The 13,838-nt window shown below is 41.5% G+C and overlaps 1 protein-coding gene across 7 annotated transcripts in view; it reads right to left on the bottom strand.

Annotated features, from left to right (window-relative positions):
- Positions 1 to 13,838, bottom strand: part of ARID1B (AT-rich interaction domain 1B) — a 336,644-nt gene that overhangs the window by 53,608 nt on the left and 269,198 nt on the right. For all 7 annotated transcript variants that reach the window (XM_052784649.1, XM_052784650.1, XM_052784654.1 and 4 more), the window contains one exon: positions 9,273 to 9,600. In XM_052784649.1, coding sequence (XP_052640609.1) covers positions 9,273 to 9,600 — 328 coding nt within the window. The remainder of the gene's footprint in view (positions 1 to 9,272; positions 9,601 to 13,838) is intronic.

The following is a 13,838-nucleotide window of genomic DNA, read 5'->3' on the forward strand; positions in this document are numbered from 1 at the left end:
CACTGAGGAGATACATTTCTTAGCCCAAGTGGAGTGTGTGATGGGTAAAAGAGGGCTGCTGTAAACTGTCTGGCAAGCAGGAGCATGCATGAATTGGGTTTGTAGCAAAAAAAGACATTTGCCCTGTATGGCATGATGCAGTCAATCTGAACCAGAATGCCAAGAAGGATGATTTAGCCCAGTGTCACTCGATATCAAAATGGGAATGACTCATATGACTCTCTCACTATGCACCTTCTATTTTTGTGCATGTTTATAAATAGCTCTATTAAAAAGTCGGAAGGCCCTATGAACTCTCTCCCAGAATGATTACTTGAAAGTGGGTAAGAGTCTGTTCCCAGCACATGAACAGCCAGGAGGTCACCAAAGCGTGGTGCTAAAAAGCTGCAGGAAGCTAAAGACACTGCGTGTTTCACTAATTCAATTTCCTCTGGTGGGCACTGCCTCAGGAGAGGCTCGACCTCTGAGCTCCCTCCTCTTCCACCTGGGGATGCGGACCTCCTGCTATCTCTCACCACGTTCTTACCATGTTCAGTCATGTCCTTGCACCGGTTTTGAGCACCACTGCAGCTCCACAGAGCTCACTGTGCTGGCAACCAACTGAAAATCTAATAAAATCCTGATCGTTTCATGCCAGCTCTTCAGTGTATCTTTTCATAGTAAAATGTCATCTGGCTGACAGCACACTGAATGCAGCCGTGCATGTGCAGCAGCATGGCGAGGAAGTTCTCCAAAGGGATTTCCCAACAGACACATTTTCACTTACCTATCTTTGCCCAATAGCTTGGAGCTGTTATACGTTTATCAATATTATTACTACCACTATTACCATCAGTCTCGGCACTTTGGCACTCCAGACAGTTTCACAAGAGCAATGTGATGCATATGTCAGTGTGGTTTCAGCTGGCTCTTTTCTTCATCTTTGGCTCTGAAGATGCCCGAAACCTACTGTGACAACTGCAACAGGTATTTAATGTGTTAGTGAGACTGCTGGCCATCATTAAAAAAATCTTACTGCTGTTATGTTATTATTGAATATGATTCTTATAAGGTTACTTATATGTCCAGTTAGAACTGATGCTCCCATCTGAACTCCATCAATAAAGTGAAGGGCTCTTCCCACTCATATTTCCCCAGGCAGCATTGCTAAAAAAAAAAAAAAAGTTTTAATTTTCTCTCAACTATCACCATTGTAAAACAATGTAAAACCTTAAATCTGCTCTAAAACCTGAAACTCTCTTGCTGTTTTTTATGTCTCTCCCTTTCTGTCACAAAAATCTTAGGCTGTTCAATCACAGTCTTGTACTTTTACAATGTATGTGCCAAACCACACAGCAGTCACGGAATTAGCTTTCTTCATGAGTCCCATTAAACAGATGGCTATTCTCCTGGTTGTTTTGGGGGGTTTTTTTGTTTGTTTTTTTTTTTTCCCCTGACTAATGCTGTGATTTAAACTAGTAGATCTTCTGGCTAATAGGCAAAAAGACAGACAGTGTGAAAATGCAGTTTCTTCATCTGAAACACTTCTTGCCACTCAATATAAAGTCCTCCCTTATTCTTTACTTTTATACAATAACAATTAATGAAGTACTGCATTCTTAATGCCCTAAAGATCACCTTTTCAGGTACGGAATCTCTACATAACATCCTACTCTGAGGCAGAATGTTAATAAACTACACAGAGTCCTACACTGCAATTTTGTTTCAAAATAATTAGTACTTCTACAGAGGGCAACAGCTCTCCTAAATAACCAAATCAAGCCAAAATAAACCTGACACAATAATAATCAAATTAGAAGCGTCTCTAAGATGAATGAAAATTCTCACTCGTGACTCTGAAAATCACCCTTCCTTCCCAACATACTCCTGCTTTCACAATTTAAGAATGGTTACTCTCTGAAGGAGGAGGACTCTTGAGGTCTGTGGTTAATCTCTAATGGCATGAACAGCATTCAGCAGTCTACTTGATTGATGAGTAACCAAAAAAGAAAAAATGCCTCCCCAAATCACTGGTTGCCTGCATGAGCTCTGCAGCATGGTGACATCCAGGGCTCCAAAATGATGGATTTACCTTTTAGCAAAACAAAATTCCAGATAAAAATGTATTTCTCTTAGTCGTCCAAAAGGAAAGGCTTTGGTTAGCTCAGCATGTACAGTTTCTTCCAATCCTTACATGATTTTATCAGCAATTTTGAGCTGATCTACAAAATGCATCTCCATTAAAAAAAAAATTAAAAAAAAATCACAAAAGTGTGATTTCCAGCTCTCCCTTTACTATAATAAATACATACAAGCTAAGTTATACTTCACCCCTCCTAATACACTGTAGAAAAAAGCCATATATGGTTCTGCTTTGAAAAGCAAAACATGACGAAAGGAAGTGCCCTTTCAAAAAAAGAAAGAATAAAAAAATCAGCTTGATATAAATGACTATTTCTCATGAAGAGGGAAGAAGCATGGGTCCTTTTGAAGAAAAACAGTCAATACTGTTTAATAGCTCCCTTAGAAATTACAGTTACAGTAAGCATTAATATTTGGACTTTAACCCCGCAAATCACACAGAAACTTGGCATAGACAGAAAATATTCTACCTGTTACTGAAACGCTGCCAGCCTCAGGTGGAGCAAGCACAGCAGCTATTCGGAGTTCACAGAAACACTATACAGTCATTTAGACCAAGAAGCAATACCACTTCACCCAGCTGAAACTATACATGGACTTTTTTTTATTTTGGAAGCCAAATGTAGTTTCATGGACTGAAATGTACTGCCTGGATATTCAAACAGCACTAACAGAAAGCAAAGTGGGGCTCATTTCAGAGTGAGCCATCAGGACCCCTAAAGGAAATCTGAAGTCTGGGAGTGTTCAGAGGAGTGGGTTAGAGGGGAAATGACCAGACACTTTGAGACTGGAGAATTGTGAATGGCCTGAATTTGAACAGGAGTAACTCCTTCCCTGTGACTGAATGTTAAATAAAAGACCTGGCAGAAAGAGCCTTTCTGCTAGGGGCTTATTTCAAAGGCAACAGATAACTACCCCAGCACTGGCTCCAATTATGGCTACCAGTCCTATCTTAGCCTAGTTTACTTTGGGGATTTCACAGTTGGCAGCCTTTCATCTAGAAGTAGCCTGGTTTGAATAAGCAAAGAAACTTGAATGAGTACTTAACCTTCCTGCACTCCACTGCACTTCCCAGCAGAGAAGAACAGCACCTCCAAGCTTAAGGGGAAAAGGGAAAACAATGGAAAATATATACTCTCGCCAGGGATTAAAGACAGTAAGTTTTACTGTAGCACTTCAAGTCTTCCTGCTACATAACCGCAGCTTTAAAAATCACAATTAGAATTTTAAACCCAAGTTTCAAGATCAAAAGGGCCAGACTGGAAACTACTGCATAGAAATTGACAGGCTCTAGGATGTAAAACACCTACAAGAGTTCTGGTTTTTATTTATATTATTATTCTTTTTAAAAAATTTATTCCCCATTTCCGCCTCGTTCTTTTTCCTTTTGACATTTTAATGCACCATGTCCATTACTATATTTCCTCACCAGTACCTTCTAGTCCATCAGCAGTGCTGCATTACCCTGCTGTTGGAGAAAATAATACGGAAAAAGTGCTTTGCTGGCACCAGCGACACGGAATATGAATTATACATACATAGCAGGAGAGAAATGCTGATGGAAGGTTAGTCTGCCCGTATGTGCGCAAGTATGCATGTACATGTATACACACACACGGACTAAAAAAATGACATATAGAATGCACATTTTAAACTCAACACTAATTGTAACTGTTTCTCTGTACAACAGAAATTCTCTCATATCAGTGCAGCTTTTATAGATCAGTTTTAGGACTGAATGAAAACTTACCTAAATTCTTCTCACCTCACCACGATGAGGCTGTAGTATCTAACCAGCTGCTAAGCAGTTTAGAACAAGAACTACATTCTAGAGTGCCTAAAAGTATGTCAAAACAATGCAACACCACACATTACTATACAGACTGAACACCATTTCTCAGGTGGCACAGGGAGCAGCAGACGATAATGTAAATATCCACCTCAATTTAGCAACCCAATGACCAGGATTTAAAATGGCCAGAGGTTGCAAATAGCTAAACTGGATCTCAATTCCTCAGTTTAATAAACTACTATGTCTAAATTGTATCCTCTAAAATCAATGACACTGAATTCTAAATTCATTCAATCTATAAAAAAAATTGCTTTAATTTACAAAATTGCAACACGCAATCCCGAGAATCATATTAAGGTACAGTACACTGAGGTCAAAGATGCTGCTTTCAGAGATAGGACTGCTCCTCATGTAGGCACATCAAAACTCATTTTATAGTAATTAGTTGCACCAGCAAGAGGCTCATTTTAGCATCCAGTTGGATGTGTATTTTACAGCCAGCTAGTACTGAATTACATCTTCCTAAAGCCGCACTGCTAACAGTATGTAAGCCAGCTATTTTGCAACTACATTTTTACCTTTCCATATACTATAGTCACACTTTCAACTGCTAAGACGACATGCTCAGAATGACACTCACTGCTAGCACGAGAGATGCTGAAAATGATGATGACAAGCATCTAGCTCCAAAAACGTCTGTTGACTTCAGGTGTCAACCTAATAATCAATTTTCAAAAGTGTGTATTGGGCACTTACCGTAGGAAACAAAAGCTCATAGACAGTGAACACACAGTCCTGAAAAGCTTCAAGTTGGGCATCTACAAACTGAGGAACTCAAAATTGGCTGGTACTAGAAGATACCGGCTAAATTTGCTGCCTTTCACATCAACAGGGAAAATGCTGTCTCATTTGCTTGAATTTGTTTGCTTTTACTGAAGGCTTACTTTATGTGTGTTGCAGGTCTGTACACACATAAATACTTATTTATCACTATAAATACATGTATTGTTGTAAGAACTACAGTGTGATAAAAGACTTTATTTTTTGGAGCCACCTGGTCCTCAGAGGCCTCCGCTGGGTTCTAACCTCCAGCAGCAGAACCAGCTCTTGAGGTCTCAGGCAGTGCCAACCTAAGTTATGAAAAGTCTTTCCGTGGAGTTCAGTGGATATATCAGGTCTTCAACATACAGTCCTTACCCGTCAATGGGTGTGCTGAGACCAAGACAGATATAAAAAGGAAAACACTGTTTTGCAGTTCCTTCACACTGTCTTCCTGAAAATAAGGGGAATTACTGTAGAGGGTATTAGAGAGTTATTTAGCATTGCCTGCTGTAAACTGTTATCCAGACCAAGCTTAAACATCCTGGGTAGTGTCAAACCACAGACACTGCCAGTTCAGTGAAGAGGTCTTAAAAACACGTTTCCTTCCTTTAGCCTGACATGCTAGATATCATTTGGGAAATACTGGCCTGCGTGCACAAGACAGACTAGCACATCTTAAGATTTTAGGTTACAGGGAAGGTATTATGCAGCTGTAGAAATTAATAGAAGCTTAACATAGAGTAGGCCTCAAGGTGAGGTCAAAGGCTAATTCAAATGGTGTAAACTTCCACAGTATCTTCCACAGCCACCATTTTTATTTATATGATTTTATCTTCTGTAATTAAAAGGGTGGTGGTCCGCACTGAGGATGATATCTAGGTATAACTGGCTGACACTCAGATCTTGATCATCCAACCCTGGTTAACGAACATTGATTTTCTGCCCCAGTGGAAGTGATTTTATTCTGATGCGTGCCATTTAAATTCATTTTACACAGCTGCTTAGTGTGGTTTGGCAAGGCAGAGGCAAACCAGCTTTCTATATCTAAATGAGACTCCTGAGCTGGTAAAGGATAGATCCTGTGGATTAACAGCTCAAGATAAATTTCTCTCCCCTATTGATACTTGGCTACTGATTCAACAAGTTGACCTTGAAGGGGATCACAACCAACTTGTACAGAAATACTGCTGTGCAACCATGACTCTGACACAACCATTTCATTTTCTTCTTAATCCTACACAGAGGGGTGTGTTTTATAGTAATAAAAATCCAACAGTTTTTGAACCCCACAGCTGAATCTTATAAACTCAAGACTTTCAAAGAAAAAGGTTGGACAATATTCATGCACTTTGGCATGTAACAGTAGATGTCTTTCCAGTTAGACAAAATAGTATGGTGTGAGTGCTCTCCCATTGCACTAATTTTTGCTTTTTGAACAGGAGAACCAGTAGACTCATGTTCTAATTCTTTGTTTTGCTCTGTACTTTTTCATATGCCCATACATGATGTTATTAAGGAAAAAAACCAAAAAACCTAAAGCAGCTACAGAAAACTGGTAATGAAAACTTGTTAATAACCGTGAAAGCAGCAGTAATTTGGGTATTATAGATTTCCTACGGTGGTAACAACTGAAATAACATGACAGCAAGGAAGTCCATGAAACTGGAATCTCAGGTGAAGCTGGACGTTGTCGTGAGGGAGCAACAGGCTGGGAGCCAGTGTAGCTGCTTTCTCCCAGTGCTGTAATTTATGCTATGGTTACAGAAATCACAGTGTGAAGGACTGTGGTGAGAAAACAGTAGCTGCATTTCAGGTGAATGTTTTGCACTGGATACTTAGTGCTCCTAAAAATTGTTCTAGCGACTAACTGAAATTTTTCAAGCAGATGCACGCTCAACTACAGGGTAATAAAACTTTCTTGAAAATCCCATTAAGAAAATGTGTCATCACTCCTGCAGTACACCACCTATCAGAAGGGGATCATACTTCAGGGGCTGCAGCTCACTGCCCAGGCAGCAATGACAGTACCACCACCAAGTCAAGAAAACGGGGTTGCACAGCAGTGCTGTGAGACAGGAACACCAACAATGCCTGGGTCAGGAGGAGGAGGAGGGATCTCATTCCTTCTCAGTGATGAGGTTCTTCATTTCCCTCTCAGGCGCAAGGATACAGAGCCATGCCAAAAGACATGCAGCTGTGTGAGCAAGTGACATGCAGATTTTCATTGTACTGTCACAGTGGTGTTAGTAAAAAGAAAACGAAAAACTAAAATCCCCTCTACAATGCAGGCATTTTTATATCTTTCACATGATTTTTATATTCCTTCAGCAGCCAGATGTCATGTTCATAAACATTTAAAAAATTGCCAAGGTCCCACAGCAAGTCCAGTTTACATTGCTACCTACCCATACTGGTCAGGCTGGTGCATCAAGGGAGCCTGAGCGTTGCCATGGTTGGGGTGCTGTGAAGAAAACACGGGGCATCCACCAGCCCCAGACTGGCTGGGATAAGCAGGCAACCTAATGTATGGTGGCCTAAAGCAGAACAAAAGAACAGCCTCTTTGGATTTGCTCTGAATCACAAATAGGAATCACTGTCAGGTACATTCCTTCCATATGCAAGTATGGAGGACTTGCAGGAATAGCCATTACCCTTTCTCCCCTATAACTGCCTTGAGATCAAAGAGAAAAACAGTGTGCTTGCAACCCCCTGGCATCAGAGGGGTGTGACCGGTTTCGTTCAATTTGCAGTTTATAAATAGCCCTTTTGCCAGTATTTGCAATAGAGATTAGATGACTGCTCAGCCCTTCCACAGGTGCTGGATCACTGGAATGGGCAGTATGTGATGGAAAGGCTCTGAAATGGTGCAGTTTTACCCAGGCAAAGCTGGAAACCAAAAGCAGTTTTACAAAACTGACTTGGGAGGAAGGTGTGAGATCAGAGTGGTAATCATTTAACCTAGTTTTTGATCAAACACCACACACTATGCCCAAAGTGTAAGCTGAATCACAGCCAGATACTTTCTGCTTAACACAAAGTCTTTTCTTGCTGTATAGACCAACAAATATGAGTTTTTCCTTTCATTACATGATTATAAAGAAAGTGTTCTTGCAGCTGCAGTGATGGCCCATTTATTCCTTTGTGCCTGACCTATCAGCTTATAGCCCAAACCAGACACAGAAGCAGAGTTTTGTAAATCCTACTAGACAGGTCTGTTAAGACAACCAACACAAGCAAGAGACTGCTGGTTCACAGATACCTGCTGGAGTAGTCTATTTTAAGGGAGTGTGGTTCTATTTTACTGAACAAGAACATGAAGTACACTAAATTTACTGTTATTGTTTTAAAAGTTTGCTATTGCTCATCACTAGAAGCCACCTGCCTTCCGAACTCACAAAACAAGAAAGCAACAGATACAGGGACACATTAGCTTCCTATTTCTCGTTTTACATTGTGTCTTGGAATTAGAGCAACTCTAGTGTCCACAAACACCAGTCTTCAATGATAAATACCTGTATGCATCTATGTGCACCTGTGTATGCATATGCATAAATAAATGCAAGATGCTTAATACACACACACACACACGCTCACCAGAACAGTGCAACCAGTTTTGTGTAATTCTCAAATGTAATGGAACTTCTTGTAATAGAAAAAGATAACAAATACACCAGGAGTTATTTGAGTGTAGGGAAATGTGGAAATTAATCTGAAAAGTTTCCCAGAAAATATGATTTCATTGCAAGTATTGAGGCATCTTAAGAATAACCACAGACAGAAAAGTGCCTTTGCCAAAATCCATGCACAAACGGCAACATGCAGCTATGCTGCCGGAAGGGGAGACAAGATGACCGATGATGGCTCCAACCTCTAAAATCCTGTTTGCAGGTTCTCTCTTACGGATGCGTAAGTGGCAGTTATCAACTCCAGATAACTACAAATTGCTTCTGTGCCTCCTCCTGCCTTTCCCCTCCAGCTGCTCCCCTCAGCCTGCCCTCCTCTCCTGCTCTGCATGCCTGCCTAGGAACAAGAACATCCCATAGAAAAGAACTGCCATCAGCACTGCTGCTCACAACGTGGGCAGTAAATGCAAGAGTTGATGGGCAGCTTCATAAGTTTCCTTACTCTCTGGCAGGGGCAAGCTGCCAAGGACATGTTGGCCCTCTCTCTACCGGAGACAAAAAACATATATCCAGCTAATCAATTTAAAGTTGCAGAGGGTTTGTTTTCGACTCCTAATGTCACTGCAACCCTGTGGGTTTTCCTAAAGCCTACAGTGCCAAGAACCAAACTGGAAGTGGCCATCATCTCCATTGTCACCGCTGCTTTTTGAGAGGATAATTCAAACACACAGTAGCATGCTTTCCCCTTACATTGAAGGAAAACTATTCTTCCCACACACCATCTCCTCCCAGAGATAAGGACAAAGACAGAACATGTATAAATGCATATGCATACACTTATACAGTGCCGTTGCTTCAGAAATGACAAGAAAAACATTCCTACTCATTTAAACTCCTTTCACCTGGAAGCATACCTGCTCTGAGCGGAGTTTGCAGCAGCCTGCATCACTGCAGCAGCCGCCTCCTGTGCCTTACGGTTCACAGTTGGCATGGGTGGGCCCATCCCGGGGCCGCCCTGCTGAGACATGCCAGGAGAATTGGGGGTCATACTGCTCATGTTTCCAGGAAATGGTCTGCTCTGCATCCCAGCTGATGGCATTCGTCCCAGGGGCATGGTACCACAAGGCTGGCTTGGCCCCTGTCCATGCATCTGACTGTTGGCATTTATACCCATGCCGGGTCCTGGGCCACTGTAACTTGTGTTGGGCACGCCGCTGTACGTTGGTGGTCTGGAGTAGTTACCTGAACAAAATGATAAAAAGCACAGAGAAAAACATAAAACTTTTGTGCAAATGTTCCTATATAGGAAGTTATCAGCTGCAGAACTCACACATGTGAACTGAAGTGAACCATGCTGGCCTCAAAGTCAGAACAACTTTTTCACTGTGAGGACAGACAAGCAGTGGAACAAGCTGCCCAAAGAGGTTGTTTTGAATCCCTCCTTGGAGCTTTTCAAGACCCAGTTGGACAAAGCCACGAGTAACCTGCCCTGATCTTTTATCTGACCCTGATTTGAATACAAGGTCAGCCAAGAACAACTCCTGAGCACCATTCCAACCTGAATGATCCTATGAACCTGATTTTCATGTACCCTCAAACATTTCCTGCCTAATATACGTCATGGGATAACAGCAAATCCAGAAAAGCACAGCCTCCAGAGGGTTAACAACATAGCACACAGTACAAAACCACCTTATGCAGTAGAGAGATATGTGGCATGCAAGAAACCCATTACATAAGCTCAAAGGAGAATCTTATTTTTGTAATTTCATGTTCTCATTCTTCATCCTTCTGCAATTTCAGCAACAGGCTACTCTCACCGGCTTCTTGCTCCTAACTGTTCTGCTCATTTGCGTCAGAGGTGCTTTGGCACAGACCAGGAGGACGGCTGCTGGGCCCCAAGAAACATTCCCGCTCCCTCCCATCCTAACCTGCCTTCCTGGTAAGTTCAAAGTTTGGCTATGCCAGCAGAAGGGGTGGTAGCTTACAGCACACCTCCTCTGGGAAAACTAGTATTACAAGAGTAATCAGCAATAGTACAAAGATGCTAATATAAACAGGTGCCTGTTGAAGGATGGCATGAAAACCTGGCTGACCCCAATCTACGTTGTCACTGGAGCAAACTGCTCCGCTTGCAGCAGCTTAACTCATTTCAGTGCCGATTTTCCTATCGTGTTGAAAGCTTAAGAAAAAGCAAGTGTACAGCATTCGGTGTTACAGAACCAAACCCAAGCAGCATGAGAAAGAGAAAAAAAAAGGTAAAGATATGATGGAAAAGTATTTTAGGAAACGGATCACATTACACTACTTCAGTCATCAGTTCTGACTTGTCTTTGTTTCCATCTCATCCAGATTAGTGGAAACATGACCCGTTCCCTCCCTGTGGGATGCCACAGAGCAGAGTTTCCTGACTACTCTCAGATATTCCCACGCTCGTTCAAAGGCAGCAGTCCTTGGACTCTTCCTCTGAACATGGAGATCAGCCACATCTCTCCTCGGGCCTCAACTACCAGGCAGAGGAGTTGGTGGCATACAACTCCTGTTTATATTTAAAATAAATATATTCATCCGTCATTTGAATGCACACACAATTAATTCATACACTCCTGCTGCTGTGCTTTGGCTAATCCTCCCCTCCTCCCCACCCAGTAACTGACTCACTCTGCAACAAGTTCTCCTCAGCAAGAACGCGTGAGACCTACGCTTCCCAAGGAAATGGAGCAACAATTCTCTTCTGTTTTGGAAACCAAGTTTCTGCCTGAGGGTCTTCACAGAAGGATCCCCAATATGTAGTTCAACAGAGATGAAAGGCTCCAGATTCAGCTTTATGCTGACTTCAGACTGCACTGTCACTTCTCCTCCTCCTTTAGGCTCGGCCGCTGGCGCCTGACTATTTTCTGTTCAGCAACCTATTGCCCCTAGCCACAGTTTTGGTTGCTGAGACCTGTTCACACCACACTTCTAATCCAACGTATGTGACCACAAACTGAAGGGTTCACTAGTTTCTGCTTAGTGTTAAAGGTGTAACACAAAACTCTGGTTTTCCAGCTGTTTTGTGCAAGAAAAATGTAACGCAGCAAGATGGTGTACATGTGCACTCAAAGATCACGCACAGCCAGTTAACACATTTTATATACATGCTATTAGTAACACTGCTTCCCAAAGTGAAGCAAATTCCCTATGTAGACTAGCAGACCTGATATCCATAATCACTGGGAGCTACTGTCAGTCCAATTTACATAAAGCCAATTTGTTTTGTCAGTTAGGGTCTACAAAGTACGGTTCAGCAGCATGCTTGGAAGAGCAAACACCAATGCTAAATACTATTGCTGTTTCGATGCTATTTTGAATTGGGACAAAAAAATCTCTTCTTTCATGCTTTGGCTTCTCCAGCGTAAGTACAACACAGAAAACACAGTGGAATCTTCTCCATAAAAATATGCGGCTCAGTTAAAATAGCTCCTAATCATTCATCTCCAGGGATACACATCCAAAAGCACAGCAAAATGGTATCTTTTCAGTAAGGAAAACAAGTTTCAATGTTTTTTCCATGTTGTGTCCCCCGCCACCCCCCAGCATTTCCTCAACACCTCAAGTACTAGCTATTCTTATACCTTTCCCAGACCACAAAAAAAAAAGTCAAAATAAAAGCCAAACAAAATACAAGAGGAATTGCCAGGAATGAGGAGTGCAATCTTATTTCCATGTTTCTCTAATAGATTAGTAATTTGTTGGCAGTGGCTTTGACAGAAAACAGATGGATGCAGCATTAAACACAATGAATGCAGCAGATGCTAGGCCAGCCCACATCAGCTGGACGTGTCAGGCAGCCAAGTCCAAGAGCCCACACTTTTCAAGTGGGTACCAGCCTGGCAACAGCGGCTGTACAATACTACTGAACAACTCCTCCCCTTCATATCCGAGGGATTTTTGATTCCAACTCCCCCTCGGCAGAGTAGAATTGTACCCAGAGAGATGACATCTCAAATGCATGAGAAAAACCAAAGCAGTAACTGGAATCAGGAAGAAAAAAAGAAGTGTTATGAAGATAAAATATAAAAAAGCCTACTAACAACCTGCCAAAGACAGATGTTCATACTTACTGCTGAAACTCTGGTCCACTTTGTCCAGGTTTGCTGAACAAAGTGCTCTGATATCTTGCCATTTCTAGGCAAGCTGAAAAGAAGGAAATTTGAGAACTACCTGTTAGTTTTGCTCTCTGCTTTAGAGACATAGGTCAGACTCACAGTATTAAAAATAGTATCTTAAAATAATTTTAGAATTTTTTACACGTGCACTTAACCATCAAGTTTTTCTTGTACAGATGATTTAAATGTATTGTTCTGAATTCCTATGAAACTATTTTACCTAGGGGACTTCAGTAGATACAGTTGATATTTAAGTCTTAACTCCACAGGCTGTTGCATATGTAGCTCTGGATTCAGAGGTCCAGACTCTGGAGATACTTAGGGCATCTCATCCTTAAGATGCTACCACTTTAATTAAAATCTAGGATTAAAATCAGTGGGAGCTAGACAGCAAAGTGCTTTTGTGAAATGAGTCCAACAGTAAAGGTTACAAAGCACAAATACTCAATTCATATTACTTCACCATGAACAAAAGGGGGTTTAACGTACTGTGAAGTTCTGGGGTTGTGGTTCAAACATATTCAAGTAGTGTTTTCTCTCTGTTACACCCAAACAGAACAATTTTACTGCTGAACTGAGTAGGAAAAGTCAGGGAGATGGGATGCATTTCTGACACGTTTTACTGATCCACAGGAATTTTTTTCTCTGCCCCAGTCTTAAAAGACCCAACTGACTACAGCATCCGACTGCTCCCCAGAGTGCATTTAAGGGACATTTTGCTGTGGCAGCAGTTTGATGCTTGGGTCATAGACCAGAGCTTCATTAGCCCCCAAGCTAGATGTTGTCCAAATATAAACAAAAGAGACTGTTTCTTTCAGTAACAACTTCCATTCTCACTCTGCTTTTTTTTATTCCTGTGGACAGGAAAATGCTGAGATTTAATACAAAATTAAAACTAACGTTCTGTACCGCATGCTCCTATGTTGTATCACAGACACACAGAAGTGTGGAGCCAAAGCCATTTTTTATTTTTGTAGGAAATGGTTTCAGAGGATTGGACTAGGTCCCCAGTACAGAACTGCTTCCTGGGAAAATATATTCTACTCTTATTATAGATCTAAGTATCATGTAAACACATGAAAACCAAATAAATCAACCCCAACCCTATGCATGAAATGGATCATTCTGCTCTCATGAACTGGGGGCTAATTCCTCCAACCAAAACTTACTGGTTTAGTCTTCACTATGGTGAGCAATTCCACTGCAGAGAAAGGACACTAGCTTTGAGTAACGGTTTTCAGGACAGCACATAGTGAAATATAGCATTCAAACTAAAAGCTTAATGTCCCAGAATGCTTTGACACATATATAAAAATAAAAGTAGTCCTGTCA

Source organism: Harpia harpyja, chromosome 4 (assembly GCF_026419915.1).
Source record: "Harpia harpyja isolate bHarHar1 chromosome 4, bHarHar1 primary haplotype, whole genome shotgun sequence".
NCBI lineage: Eukaryota > Metazoa > Chordata > Aves > Accipitriformes > Accipitridae > Harpia > Harpia harpyja.